Source organism: Vicia villosa, unplaced genomic scaffold, assembly GCF_029867415.1.
Source record: "Vicia villosa cultivar HV-30 ecotype Madison, WI unplaced genomic scaffold, Vvil1.0 ctg.001829F_1_1, whole genome shotgun sequence".
NCBI lineage: Eukaryota > Viridiplantae > Streptophyta > Magnoliopsida > Fabales > Fabaceae > Vicia > Vicia villosa.
Window position 1 is genome coordinate 28,691 of NW_026705740.1, and position 15,802 is coordinate 44,492.

General features: G+C 37.0%; 1 protein-coding gene across 1 annotated transcript; it reads left to right on the forward strand.

The window, feature by feature from the left end:
• Positions 1 to 769: 769 nt before the first annotated feature.
• Positions 770 to 5,267, forward strand: LOC131636775 (aspartic proteinase-like). Its single transcript, XM_058907372.1, has 14 exons — positions 770 to 904; positions 1,188 to 1,529; positions 1,747 to 1,807; positions 2,224 to 2,318; positions 2,421 to 2,533; positions 2,739 to 2,907; positions 2,999 to 3,038; positions 3,159 to 3,223; positions 3,541 to 3,654; positions 3,753 to 3,817; positions 3,920 to 4,076; positions 4,155 to 4,274; positions 4,766 to 4,854; positions 4,957 to 5,267. Exons 2-14 carry the CDS (start codon positions 1,194 to 1,196, stop codon positions 5,039 to 5,041), a joined length of 1,509 nt encoding a protein of 502 aa, XP_058763355.1. The 5' UTR covers positions 770 to 904; positions 1,188 to 1,193; the 3' UTR covers positions 5,042 to 5,267.
• The last annotated feature ends 10,535 nt before the right edge of the window (positions 5,268 to 15,802 follow it).

Below are 15,802 nucleotides of genomic sequence, written 5' to 3' on the forward strand. Positions count from 1 at the left end.
AGTTTGAGGCGTTATATTATACTCTCAACAACCAATAGTTATCTCCATAAAATAAGCCATATTCAAACTGTTACTATTATGTATAAACAAAAAAAATGAAGATATGTGTATATGCATAAAGTGATGAAACTAATATATAAAAGAACATGTTTTAGAAGAGAAATGCATAAAAATAGAGGAACATAGAAACAAAGATTTGAAACGGAAACATGAGAAAGCTTGGATGCAATAGAGATTAAAAAACTCACTCACGGTTGGATGCAATAGAGATTAAAAAACTCACTCACGGTTGGATGCAATAGTGATGAACCAAAGATATATAAGAAAACATGATTTAGAAGAAAAATGGAGGAACATTGTTACAGAAATGTGGAACCAAAAAAAAAAACTTAGGTATCAAATAGATGAGAAAGAATGAATTGTTTTCATGTTAGAAGAAGGGTATTGATACTTGATACTTGATTTATTTGTATGGTGCTCATCAAAATAAGTGTTAGTAATACATATTTTTTTTATTGATTATAAGCAATTAAAAAAAATTATAAATGATATTTATAAGAAACGATAAAATTGGAAATGATGGATCATACGGTAGGAATAAATCCATTTAGAAAACCGTGACTCGGGAAAACGCTGGGAGGGTGGGCCATCCTTTTAAATCAACGGCTTAAATATCGTTCAATGAGCGGTCACGATTGAAAGATATCACCGACTAAAAAAAAGTGGTTACGTTGCGTTGTTTTTAGGCCCATCTCAAAGAAAGGAATAACAGTTGAGAACCGAATGGTTGGTGTTGGTGTGACAGTGTGTTAAGTTATTAGTACTTATTAGTCTGCGCTTTTTTTCATTCTTAATTTTGATCCTTCTCTTCTCTTCTGCGACTATCTTTTCCTCACATTGCTTGGTAAATCTCCATTCTAATTTTCTTCTATTTTTTTTTTTCTCTTTTCCTAAATTTATTCATTATATCGTTTATTAGGTTTTTTTCTTACTAACTGTGCGTTTCTAGTTTGTTTAGCAATCAAAATTTCTAATGTTTTGTCCACATTGGATCGGTGAATTGAATATTAGAAATTATGGTTTAAATTTGTTATTATGTCATGCATTTTGAATTCTTACGTACTCTTACTTTTATTAATATTTAAATTGGATTTCTAAAAATTGATTTTATTAATTTGGATGAATAGGATAACATGGGGAACAAATTGCATGGAATAGTGTTGTGTTTGTTGGTGTCGACTCTTTTGCTTTCTGCGGTATCATTTGCATCCAGTGATGGCCTCAGAAGGATTGGATTGAAAAAGATTAAATTTGACCCTAACAATAAGCTTGCTCAGAACGTTAAAAAGTATAATGGCAAAAACAATTTGCTTCATTCCGAAGAAACTGATATTGTTGAGTTGAAGAATTACCTAGATGCTCAGTACTATGGTGAAATATCTATTGGAACATCTCCGCAGAAGTTCACTGTTGTTTTTGATACTGGCAGCTCTAATTTGTGGGTTCCGTCCTCCAAATGTACCTTCTCGGTGAGCAGCTTTCATATGCTCGAGCTCGTGTATTTAATTTGAAAGTTGAATTAATTGAATGTAATCACATGTATCAGTGCCGGTCACAAATAATAAATGTTGACATCAGACATGTATTCAATTAGAAGTGTTGGTGCTTTAGAGTTAATGAATGTGTGTGTTATATTTTCTTCGACGTTTCTTGTATTTATTCACTTCATTTTACATGTTGGTGCAGGTTGCATGCTACTTCCATGCCAAGTACAGGTCAACCAAATCAACTACATATAAGAAAAATGGTTTGTCTCCTCTTTATGATTTAGAAAATCTATTCTCTAATGTTTTTATTTTTTTATTTTTTTTAATGACTACTCTCTAATGTTTGTGTTACTGCATTGTGTTCAGTACATTTCCCAGAGTAGTTTGAAGTCTTCTTTTGTTGTTGTTATTGTTGTTGTCGTCGTCTCTGTGGTGTTTAAATAGGAACAAACATGTATTCATTTCCCAAAATATGAAACAATGTAAGGTCTTCATATGCTTTTACCATTAGTTTGGATTTCTACCATCCACCCTTTGGTTATCGGCAATTCCTAGTCTTTGACATATTGTAATTTGTTTTGGCAATTCTCATGTATATAACTCGCGTTTATCTATTTTGGGCTACTTATCTTTGTTTATAGTATAATATTTTTCTTGGCTTCTTCCGATTATCTAGGGACTGCTGCTGCAATTCATTATGGTACTGGGGCAATTTCTGGCTTCTTTAGCTATGACAATGTCAAAGTTGGTGACATAGTTGTCAAAAATCAGGTAATACTTATCAGTCGTCTTGTTTGTGTCAAAGGGGTAACTTTGCTTCTTTCGTAGTATGTTTGATTATTAATCCACATAGCACCTTTTGACCCCTATCAGGAATTTATTGAAGCAACTAAGGAGCCTAGTGTTACCTTTTTGGTGGCCAAATTTGATGGTATATTGGGACTTGGATTTCAAGAGATATCAGTTGGAAATGCCGTTCCAGTATGGTATGGTTACATCTAAATTTGATTTTTTGTTCATCATTTTGTTAGGATTTTATTGAATGGTTGCCTAGGTAAGGTTTATCAGACTCCCTCGGTGGATGTGACCCTTCTATAGATCTGTTCATAGTGGAAACCTTATAGCTCCAAACTTCCCTTTTGTTAAAGTTTATTGAATCACTGTGTCATTATTGGATCTTATGTGTCACAGGTACAATATGGTTGAGCAAGGTCTTATTCAGGAACCAGTATTTTCATTTTGGTTCAACCGTAAACCGGAGGAAGAGGAAGGGGGTGAGATTGTTTTTGGTGGTGTTGATCCTGCTCACTACAAGGGAAATCACACTTATGTTCCTGTGACAAGAAAAGGATATTGGCAGGTTAATTAGTAAATATTATTTTTTGATACTTCAAATTTTTTTGGTTTTTACCCTCTTTCTCTGATTTTCTGTTTTTTTCTTTCTTTTTCAGTTTGATATGGAAGATGTAATTATTGGTGGTAATTCCACTGGTATGTGTAGATTACTGTAGGCAAAAATACCAATTTAGTTTCCTAGTATATGATAGCATTTTCATATATGGGTCTTGGCATTAATTACATTGGTTTGGTGTGTTCTTATGGTCATTTCAGGATATTGTGCTGATGGCTGTTCGGCCATTGCTGACTCAGGGACTTCTTTGTTAGCAGGTCCAACGGTATGAATAAATGCCTGTAGATATAGATTGATATCTAGCTTTTCGTTTTTCGACTTCAGAATTTAATAGATTAGTAGACTTGCTACTGATAGGAATTGGAAAGACCTATCATCTGGGATAATAATATAAACTGCTCTCAATTTTAACATGTTATATGCAGCAAGCACTCTAATGTCTCTCTGGTGAGACTGTTTTAGTTGGGGCCTTTAGAACCTGAAATCTTGTATTCAGTTTAAATTTCCAACTGAAAAAAACGCATTGACTTATGCTTTTTACTAGCTTGTTTCTATCTATGACCATGTGATTTATTATTGTAGACTGTAATTACCATGATAAACGATGCAATTGGAGCATCTGGAGTTGTAAGCAAAGAGTGCAAGACCATTGTTGCTGAGTATGGTCAAACAATATTGGACCTGCTTTTATCTGAAGTGAGTTTCATTTTTTTTTTGTTTTTGGCATATCTTTGTTGATTAGATTGTTACCATTGCTCATGAATTTCCTATGCTTTTTCTTTACTCCTTTATAGGCACAACCGAGAAAGATCTGTTCCCAAATTGGATTGTGCGCTTTTGATGGCACTCGTGGTGTTAAGTAAGACCCCAAACATATTATTTTGACTCTTTGGCCATTGAATAAAAAATACTATTGCACTGTGATTAACATTTTACCGGTCTTTCATTTCCCCCCTTTTAGTTTGGGTATCGAGAGTGTAGTAGATGAGAATGAAAGAAAATCATCTGGTGGTTTTCACACTGCTACTTGTTCTGCTTGTGAGATGGCAGTTGTTTGGATGCAGAACCAGCTGAAGCAAAATAAGACCCAAGATCAGATACTAACCTATATCAATAATGTGAGTTAGTTGTCTTAGTCCTGTTATTTGAGTATCCTGTTACACCTCTTGATTCTCAGCTTAATGGTGATTTTGCAGCTTTGTGATAAAATACCTAGTCCAATGGGAGAATCAGCTGTCGATTGTGAGAATATCTCTTCCTTGCCTGTAGTTTCCTTCACAATTGGTGGAAGAAATTTTGACCTTGCCCCAGAGGAGGTAAAGTCCCCAATCTGATTAATCGCTTTTACAATTGCTGGTCACTAATTTTTTTTAATGTTACCGAAATAAGTTAAATTTATGCGGACCAATAAAAATTATAATTATGGAGAAGTAGGTGCCTATGCATTGGGTAATGCTAATTTCACATAATGATTAAGTTGTTTAGGTGGTTAAAATCGGATTGGTATTTAGTTAAATGTGAAGACGCATGAGGTCACCACATGATTTCCAGCTTCTATAATCAACCTCTAAAAAGCATAGAGGGACACGATTAAATCACAGCGTGGATTCATACATGATACTACTAATCTAAAACAGTTTGAACTAGACTGTATTAAATTTTTATCAATGAAGTAATGTTATACAGTAGCAATGTAGAACTTGAAGTTGTATATTTTTTTATGCATGAATGTTATTCTGTTTCATGCTCTCTATTGTTATCAACTCGACTCTCAAATCTCAATCAGTTTTCCATTTGGTTTATTCAGTACATACTTAAGGTGGGTGAAGGTCCTGCAGCTCAGTGCATTAGCGGCTTTATTGCTCTAGATGTTCCTCCTCCACAAGGCCCTCTCTGGTACATCAAATGTCATTTATTCGCATAATTGAAATTTTCTTCTTTCATGAACCTTTCCCTCATTTTCAATTAATTGTGATAATTGCATTTATCTAAATGCAGGATCCTTGGAGATATCTTCATGGGGAGTTACCACACAGTCTTTGATTTTGGTAAATCACGAGTCGGATTTGCTGAGGCAGCTTAAAGAACGAAGGCTATCGTCTCTAGGATCACTCTTATTTGCTATTTATTTGCGCCCGCTGGCAATCATTAAACTATGGATGGACTAAATAGCTTCAAAGATTTATTTGTGTCTGTGGCCATATTGAATACCAAGATTATGTATGTATGCAGTTCATGTATACAGTTCTAGTAGCAAGATGGATGTAAGTTATTAATATGGTTATGCCAAATACAAAAACAATTCAATACTGGTTATGCTTCTTTGATTATTGGATACGGCTGATTCTTAAAAACGACAGACATGACAACAAGTAGAAAATAGGATATGCAAATATTCCTTACTATAGTTAACTGATTTAGTAGGAATGAAAATGATTTATTAGGTTTTATTAGAGGTATTATGAACAACTAGTTTGACATAATTATGAATGATGGCTTATTAAATTATTATTGTATAATATTATTTAAAAAATTAATTACTATTCATTTATCTTTGTTACAGGAAGGGCCTGAGTCCCGGACAAAAAAACTACATAGAAATAATCTGGAAAATAGAACTCCACCAAATCATCATCTAATTTCTAATAATGGTCCAATGTGATCAGAATAGAACTCCACCAAATCATCATCTAATTTCTAATAATGGTCCAATGTGATCTGGACACGAACTATTTATACACGGTCTCATAAGATCTAATGCCATAAGATGTCCACACAAAGATTAGCTTCTCAATAATCATGGTTAAAAAGCACATCCCATTCCATTAGTTTAAGATTATCTTTTCAATAATCATGGTTAAAAAGCACATCCCATTCCATTAGTTTTCGAATTTTGTTGATCAAGGTTCTACCTATGGAATTACTGTTGTTAATATCATTTACAACTAGGAGAGAATCAACATTCACTTCTTAGGCCCTCACTCCCATCCTCCTACCCACCATTAATTCTTTAAATTCCCTAAACTTTTGTTTGCGAATTTGGAAGGGAGAGGAGGAGAAGACTTCCGAAAATAAAATTTTAAAAAAATATTTGATATTTTTTTAAAAAATAATTTTGTTTAAAATGATAAAAGAGTCATTATGATTATTATATTTTTAATATTCAGAATACTATAAAAACCTAAAAGATATTTGAAAAATTTATGTAAGTCCTCTAAAACCCTCATTTAATACAACTTTTGAGTTCTCCCATTTTATAGAGTTTTTGGTGTTAGAATAAAATCAAACCCTCCAAAACCCTCTTACCTAATTTTTTTTTTTTAATTCTTTTCACCAAATTCTTCTTATTTTTTAAAGCCATCTTCTCCATTCCCCTCCAAACTCGCATGCAAAACCTGAAGCTTAGTCACATACACATATACACACAACACACTCCAAGGTTCCTAGAAAAATCTCCTATCCACTCACCATTGTTTCCCCATAGAATTCCTCCACACCTAAACTCTCTCATCCTCTTTACACGCTCCGTCTGTATTTTCAATTTAACCTATCTCGAAGGTAGCGATTTCCAAATAATAAGTCGCACAATTTAACCCACCTCGAAGGTAGCGGTTTCCAAATAATAAGTCCAAGTAATAAGTCGCACCTCCCTTTGAATGTTGCTAACAGTGTTCGAAACATGTACCGCGTTATTATAATCTCTAACCAACTTTGCAGCAAACTCCACAGACGAAATCGGTCTCATGAAATGATCCTCATACACCTCTTCATTACGTTAGATAATTTCTTTATGCACCCAAACACCTTCTTATAGATCTCCGGTGAAAAATCCAAAATATTCCTATATTTTGGATATGCATATGCAAAGTTACCTTTTATCTAAAAAAAGATGACTTCGGAGATGCACATGCAGAGTCACTTTTTTTCTTAAAAAAATTGGCCTTGAATATGCATATCTGAGTAATTTAACATATTCAGATAGCGTAAACATACACCCCCACCCTTGACATTCTCATCAAACACACAATACACTCCAAATATAAAAACTCACTTTCTCCTAACACTAGATTGAAGTTGAAAAGATCAATTGAAGATTCTCAAGCTCTAAAAGTTCCATAGAAGCATTCACATTCATTCCAACTTATCTTCAAAATTCAAAAAATTGTGTAAGTTTTCTCTACTCATTACCTCATCCTCAAACTTGTTATTAGGTTTGTTAGAATCTATGACAATGTGTAGGTTGATGTTATTGTAGTTCAATATTAGTGTTTGAATGTTAAAAATTGGATTTTGGATGAGTTAGGGCAAGAAGTGGAAGCTTTGAAAAAATGGTTGTTCGCAGATTGTTTCGCAAGTACATATCTGAAATCCCCCTCAACCAGTTTCAGATATGCACTTGCGAAATCTTCCCAGAGTTGATAATTTTTTTAATTTTCAAATTTGTTTCATTAAATGGATAAATCATTCCCTTACATTACCTCTTATTAACTAGTCACATTTTTTCAGAAAAATGGTTGACAACCAGGCATCGACCGATCGACTAAGACAAGGGAGGCCAAACTAGACAGACTCAGCTCGGCGCGAGAGAGCCGCACAACAAGGAATGACTCAGGGACAGGGTCGAGTCCGCATGGAAGAAGCTCCTGCAGGATCCTCATCGGCACCGAGGAGTCGTCTGTCTCGGGCGTCTTCCTCTCGTGCCCATGCACAGGTTGAGGTTACTCGGGAGGAAGTACCCAATTATGGTGAGGTACCTGTGTTGCACCCCAAAATTTGCCCATCTAATTTTATTTCTAATTGGTTCAAACTTTGCATTTCATCGGCATACCCTCGTTAGGTAATTTGCATATGACATTCATTCGTCAAAAGTTTCAAAGCTTAGATCAAGGATCGTGTTGAGAAATGACTTCTCTATACTTTGCGGATTTCGACTCTACGCCAGGAATCAACTGGTTCTATTGTTAATTAGGGTTCGTGAAGTTGAGGTTGTGTGTTAATAGTCATTGTGGATTTCTTCCGTCTCTCAAGCTACAAAAGGGGCATTAAACTTATTATCAAATTATTTCAAAATAAGAGGTCATCCTGATCAAAGAATCTGCTGGTGAACTTTCTATGCAAAGTGAACTCAGAAATTTGAATTAAGTTCTGAATAATGTCATAATTATTCATTTCAAATACTACTTATGGCAAGAGTTCTCAATGTGTGAAGTTAGTTGGATTAAAGTATCGAATTGCTTGGAGTTTTGATTACAAAAGCAAAATTCATCATGTGTCAAAGTATAAGACAACATCATTTGAGCCAATACCGTTCAATTTCAAACATTTCCCATTCAAAGAACTACACAAGTATACAAATCCACCACTCATTCAAACATAGTCCATACATTTACAAAAAAGGATTATACAAAATTTTCTCTTATTCCTAACACTCACTCTAAAAGCCGTCTTACAATTACTACAGTTCTGTCAATGCCCTATTTTCAAATAACCATTTCAGTTAACCAACAGCTAACTCAGTCGACAGTTTTAACCAATTAACTTCACTAACTGAATCCTAACAACCTAGTACAGAAGCATAACAGAATCAGTTATTAGCCTCTAACTACATAACAGATCCTAACAGAAGTTCAACAGAAAATAACTAACCTTCAAAAACAGTTACAAAACTCTAACCACCTAACTGAATGGTAACAAATGGTAACAGAAATTCAGAGAAGAAACAGAGTAGAACCAACCTCTATATAATCTTCAGCCACCACTCTGATCAGTCTCCTCCACCATTTTCCACAATTCAATTCATCACTTCTCACCACTTTCTTCACCTTCATTCTCTTCCTCTCTTCACCACGTACTCATCATCTTCTTCACCTCTTCTCAATCATCAACACCATTTCCACACTCCACCACCATTTCACCTCTGAATTCAACTTTCCATTCATCTTCTTCAATCTCCATCTACTCCATCATTCTGATACCTCTATCTCTCTCACTATCATTCTTCAGAAAAATCGACAATCTTCAATCACGGTCCGAAGCTTCAATCAACTACAACATCCTCATTCTGCAACAACGATATTCAGCATCATCATCTCAATCTTGCAGCAATCGTAACACATAAAAAGAAAGGTAGAAGGAAGAGATATCAGAAGAAGGAAACAGAGGAGCAGTTACAAGAGTTCGCGGTCGTTTCTGAAACGACATCCTCACGCAACCAACAACGGCGCCATCAAAATCGAACGCAACAAGAAGGTGAAAGAGATTGAAAGCCAAGAGAGTGAGAATCGAGGATGATCGGAGAAGAGGGAGAGAGTCGTCGCCGCGCCATGGCACAAGATTGAAACGGAGAGAGTGAGAGTCTCGAATCAGGGAAGGTTGGGAGGACCTTCGGTGCACCGTCTACGGTGGTTCAGGGAGGGCCGCCGCCGCCGCCGCCGCAAGTTCGCGAGGGAGGAGAAACTCTAAGAAGACTCCAATCACGTAATCTCAACCCTAATCCTCTTTCAATTATGTTTTTTATTTTTATTTTTTAGTAATTGTTTTATTAATTTTTGTTCTGAATAAGAACCTGAAAACAATGGTAATTGGATCAAAACGTAAGAGGGATCAAATGATATCTTGGGCCGGGTTCGCTAATCACACACCCCTGGGCCCGTTACCCACCTTTTTGTATCAAAAATCTGTAAACAATAACAAAACAACTGTTGGGCCATAATTGCTATACGCACCCCCCTGTGGCCCATGGTATCATATTTTGGCAAAAAACCTGTGAACAAAAAAATACCCTTTGGGCTGGGCCCTGCGCTACTGCTAATCATATCATCTAATTCAATTTTGCACCCCCTGTTTTCATCTTTTTAGATTTAGGTTCTATTAGCTTCTTGCCACTTTTTTAATGAATAAAAGCTAATTTTTCTTCCTTTTAATTTTGGACTTTTAACACAATTTTCGACATAGAAAATAATCACAAAAATATTAGTTTAGGCTTTTATTTTATTTCTTTTTGCTTGATTAAAATCATGTACTTTGTCATAAAAAATCAACAAAATAATAGTCCTTCAAATTCGAGTTTTTGTACCATTTTGCATCGTTCACTTTCATGTCTTGTACCATATTTTCAAGTGTTTATGTTAGCCATTTTACACTAATTTTTGTATCGTTATTTACTTGTATTTTTACTTGTAATTTCGATCTCCGCCTATGCTTACACTTTCATGCCGCTTTTTTGCTCCTAACCATTAGGTAGAAACCATGACAACTTTAGGATTTAGAGGCTCCCATCATATTAGGCTAGTTTTCATCTTAGGCTAGTTTTGTTTCTTTTCTTTTCAACTTTTAAAATACTTAATAAATATCGATGAAGATCATACCGTTACTATATTTCATAGTAAGAAAGAAATGATTGAGGCGTAGGCCTCGATGTATGTTCTTTCCTACTTAGCGGAGAAGAAATGATTGAGGTGTGAAGCCTCGATGTATTTCTTAACCGTTGTTTAGAGAAACGATCGTGGTGTAGGCCTCGATGTGCATTCTCTAAATATTCACAAAAGAACTCTTTTTGTATCTCCTTTACTTAGCGGAGAAGAAATGATTGAGGTGTGAAACCTCGATGTATTTCTTAACCGTTATTTAGAGAAACGATTGTGGCGTAGGCCTCGATGTGCTTTCTCTAAATATGCAAAGCAAAACTCTTTTTGGTATGATCTAAGTCACAAATTAATTTCCCTTAAAAGACACCTAACCAAAAACACTTCAAAATATCTAATAAAGGCTCAGAGCTAATCAAAGTGAGGAAGTGATGCGATGCCTTGTAGTAGGTTTTCGTCCATCATGGAATCACACATAAAAGACACAAATCTTCTCTCTTCTCTCTCTTGCCTCCGAGGCATTCTTTCTCTTGCCTTCAGGGCATTCTTTCTCCTAATCGGACACGTTATTTCCGCTCCATTCCCAGCTTAAGACTCCAGAGGTCGAGCAGCGGAGTGCGAATGTAACTGTTCAACTAAAAAACACAAAAACAAACAAAAACTAAAGAGCCGAACTACGGCGCTCTGATTCCTGAAAAGGATACGTAGGCATTGGGTCGCGGGGCCTAAGCGAGCACAATTATTTATAAACCTTATTTTCCCCGTGTTTCTTTTCTTTCATTTGCATGCATTCCCTTAGTAATTAAGCTTTAGATTTATACACCCTTAGAATAGAACAAACATAAGTGGATCCTGTGGAGTACCACAGGCGTGAGGGGTGCTAGCACCTTCCCCTTGCGTAACCGACTCCCGTACCTTATCTCTGGTCGCAAGACCTTCTCTTATCCTTATTCTAGGTTTTCTGATATTCCTTTCCCTTATGGGATAAATATATTGGTGGCGACTCTGTTCACATTTCGCGAGCGTGCGACAGCTGGCGACTCTGCTGGGGAACTAGCTTAGTCGATCCTAGCTTGTGTTTGCTTTCTTTTCTATGGGTGTTCATTTACTGATTTATTGCTTTATTGCTTTAATGCTTTATTGCTTTACTTCTTTATGCCTTGCATATCATGACTATTTATTGCCTGCATATCATGTTTATTTTCTCGCATTCTGGACTATATTATGGGTCCCCGTGGGGGCCACATATTTTCTATGTTTGCAGGTTGGGTGGGATTTCTATGAGGTAAAAGGCCCAATACCCAGGCCATGAGTGATACCTTAGGAACTAGGAATAGAGTGGCCATGACGGACAGAAGACGTATGTCTGATTGATCCGATCATGTATCCACGGGCAGAGCTTGGTTGAACGAGGCAATATCGTATGATTGCGCCTACTTTCAATCCTCTGTTGGCTTTTTGACCTACCTTATACTAGATCACACCTGTGAGAGGGGTTGGGAAATTTTGTTTTGCAGGAAAACATGCCTCCATCCTACCTTAAACCATTCAGACTATCTATCATAATCAACGTCGAACCTCTGAATCTGGAGGTTTGACCTTATGTGACTTTTGCAAAGATTATATATCAGAATCAACGTCGAACCTCTGAATCTGGAGGTTTCGACCATCTTTGACTTATGCACAAGCTATTTATCCAGAAAGCAACGTCGAACCTCTGAATCTGGAGGATTCGACCATATCTTATTGACCATGAGAAGTTGTTATCCAAGAGGCCTTGATCCTTGATCTTGATTTATGATACATTTGCATCTTCATTAACATTTTTGCATTCATGCATGTGCATCCATGGTTATCAAGACTCTTACCACTCTTCCTCTCCATCAGATCAGTCAAGACGATTCCTCCACACCGATATCTGACAAGAGCTCACAGAAGAAGAATTATGGAGAACTATGAACAAGATCAAGCTGCTATTAGAGAAGAGATGGATCAAATGAAAACTAAGGTCGATACTATCCTGGAAGCTATCCAAGCCTTGCGAACTGAAAGGGTTCCTGCTACACAAGAGATTCCCGTTGTTGGTAACCAAGCTGCTGCTAGCCAACTTGAGGTCGTTCCACCTTCTTCTAATCCACTTGAGTTCCAACCAAGGACTAATGCTACTCTTGGAATGCCATTTAGCTTCATGACTATTGATACTCTTGGAGCTTCAAACCAAGGAGGACCTATGCCTGTAACTTCTGGAGTGCCAACTATGACTGGGCCTCCTTGCTCATTTCCTATTCCACCTCCTCATACAGAGATTCCTTATCCTGCTTTCTGTGGTACTCGTTCTGCTAATCCAGAAATGCAAACAATACCAACTGTCGAAAGAGCTCGACCCGTTGAGAAATCTGCTGAGAAGTACAAAATCCTTGAGGAAAGAATTCGAGCCATTGAAGGATTTACTGCCTATGGGATGGATGCTGAGGATATGTGTCTAGTTCCTAATCTGGTTGTCCCTCCTAAGTTCAAGACTCCCGACTTCCAGAAGTACAAGGGCTTGAGCTGTCCGAAGAGCCATATCATCATGTATTGTCGTAAGATGGCTTCTCACATCCACAACGACTCATTGCTCATTCACTGCTTCCAAGATAGCTTATCTGGGGCATCTCTGAACTGGTATATGAATCTGGAGCGTAATAGGATCCGATCTTGGAAGGATTTGTCTGATGCCTTTCTCAAGCAATACCAATACAACATCGACATGGCACCGACTAGGTTGCAACTTCAGAATCAAGCACAAAAGACCAATGAGACATTCAAAGAATATGCCCAAAGGTGGAGAGAAATGGCTGCTCAAGTTAATCCACCACTTTCTGAATCCGAGCTGGTTGATATGTTCATGAACACTCTTCAAGGACATTACTATGAAAGGATGGTGGGTAGTGTTTCTTCTGGCTTCTCCGATCTAGTTAGGATTGGTGAAAGAATTGAGAATGGCTTGAAAATTGGTAAGATTCAGAATCCCGCCAATGCTACTGCTGCTAATCCATATGGGTACAAAAAACCTCAAGGTAATTTCATCAAAAAGAAAGAAGGTGAGACTAGTGCTGCTTCTGCTCAAGATCAAGCTCCCTACTATCAAGTGAACGCCACCGCTCCTCAAGCTTATGTGGCACCTGTTGGTCAACAACCTTGGGTTCCGTATCAGCAATATGTTCAACAACAACAACAAGGTTTCCAACAACAAGGTTATCAACAGAGACAAGGTCAACAGAGGCAGAATAGGCCAAAAAGGGTGTATGATCGTGTACCAATGACTTATAGCCAAGTTCTCGCTGCCTTGCTTGACCGCAAACTGATTCAATTAGCGGAAGCTAGGCCTCCTCCTGATCCCCTCCCTCCAAATTACAAGATTAATGCCAAGTGTGAATTCCACTCTGGAGGATCTGGTCACACCACTGAAGAGTGCAGAGTGCTCAAAGACAAGGTTCAGGATCTGCTTGATGCAAAAGAGATTACGTTTGCACCTGTGGCACCTAATGTGATCAACAATCCCATGCCACCTCACAATGGAGCTTCCACCAGTGGACCATGAAGACTTTATGTTTGTCAGAGAACATTTCATTTGCATTAGAATAAGGCCAAGCTTGCCATTGTATAGATTTCTTTAGTATTTTCAATTGTATTACTTTTGTTGTTATCAAGTACTTCTCATTGTAAGAAACTCATTCTGTTTGAATAAATAAAAATAATGTAATATACATGTTTTTCTCAAATCATTTCATCTTTGTCATTATGTTCATTGATACTTCACTCATTTGTCTTAAGCAACTAAAAAAGGAGAATGATGAAAATAAAAAAAACACATGAACTACTAACCGTATGCTTTTGGAATAAAGATCCTGCTGATGATGTACAGGCATTGTTTCAATTCCTAAACACTGGAGTTATAAGGGAGTGAAACCTTCGTTAACCCTTTGAGCCTAAGGAGTAGTAGTTCTTTTCAAAAAAATACAAAACCCTCAATCTTAACCAGGGGCAGGGTAGACTTCAGTTAGTGCGACCGAGCGCTCAATTTTCAGGTATTCCATCAGAGGATCAATCATATCTCACAACAAAAGAAGAAGAGCCCAATCCGCAATGGATGTCTCTCATTCATTGAGAAAAAGGCAATCACAACTTTTTCAACAAGTCAATCATCAAAGTCATACAACTCGTTCCCGAACGAGACAAAAAGAATGAAAAAAGAAAGTTATGAATCATGATCAAAAGAAAAAAGAAAGAAACAATAGCCCGCTAAGTCAAAAGAAAAAAGAAAAGCTTTGAAGCGAATGACTTAGGCAAAAATTAGGGCATATCCCGCTGGACAACGAACACCAAAATCAAAAGAAACTTTTTGTCCAGGCAAAAATTAGGGAAAGCAAAAGATGAAAAAAGAAAAATCCTCCAAGGGACAAGTTGTTATAATTATCAACGAAAGCACCAAAGGGTGACTGCCACCTCTATCAAAGCCATAAAGGATCCTCATCCATCACAATCCTTCCTGAAAGGCGAACACTTGTGTCAAACTAACTGAACGTAGGACTGGAGAACATCACGAAGAGGGGTGGGTTAAGTAGAATTTGAGCCTTTATCCTTTGTTTCTTAAACCGTGAACCCGACCACGTTACAACCCTCAAAAGTCCTAATTGAAGCAGGGTTCGTTCCAAAAGCATACAAACTTTAAAATCATGTCAAACTGACTCCTAATGTTGCTGTGTCACTTGTGTTAGTATCAGTACAACATTTTGACAAATAAAACTTTTTCTTTGAGATTAACATGTGCATTGCATTCTCATTATCTTTTTCAAAACAGAATTGTCTCTAAACTTGAAAGTAAGTACTTGATACCAAGGAAAGTTCAACATTGAAATTCCATCGAGTAATCTTACAAAGGCAAAGGTTGGTCATCAACTAGCAAATATCTGAAGAATCCATTGGTTGGAAGAGTTCCTTTCAATCTGGGACATTCATTCCATGATCTACACTGGGGCAGACCATCGCAAATCTCCATGATTCAAGCATTATCAAAGTTCTATCTCAAGAGATCATACACGATGGGGCAAGCTAGTAACAATTCATCTCTTCATCTTCAATCAAGTGTCAGATATTGAGATAAGTGTCGAGGAGTCAAGCCAAACACCTCACCTTCACAAATCCTATCCTTCAAGCAATGACCTTTCCACAAGGGCATTCTCCATCCGTCCTTCATATCTTGGAAACAATCGTTCCATTCATAATCATACATACGTCATGCATAATCATTGCATTTTCATTATCATTTCACTCGCATGATCCAATCATCAATAAAACAGGGGCATCCACCCCACCTTGAATCTCGAACAGAGTTTCAGAACTCCGCCTAATCTATTCCACGCAAAGCAGAAACCCTGATCAAATCAATCCATACACTACATATAGAATCCATTGCATTGCATCTCCAGAAGTGCATA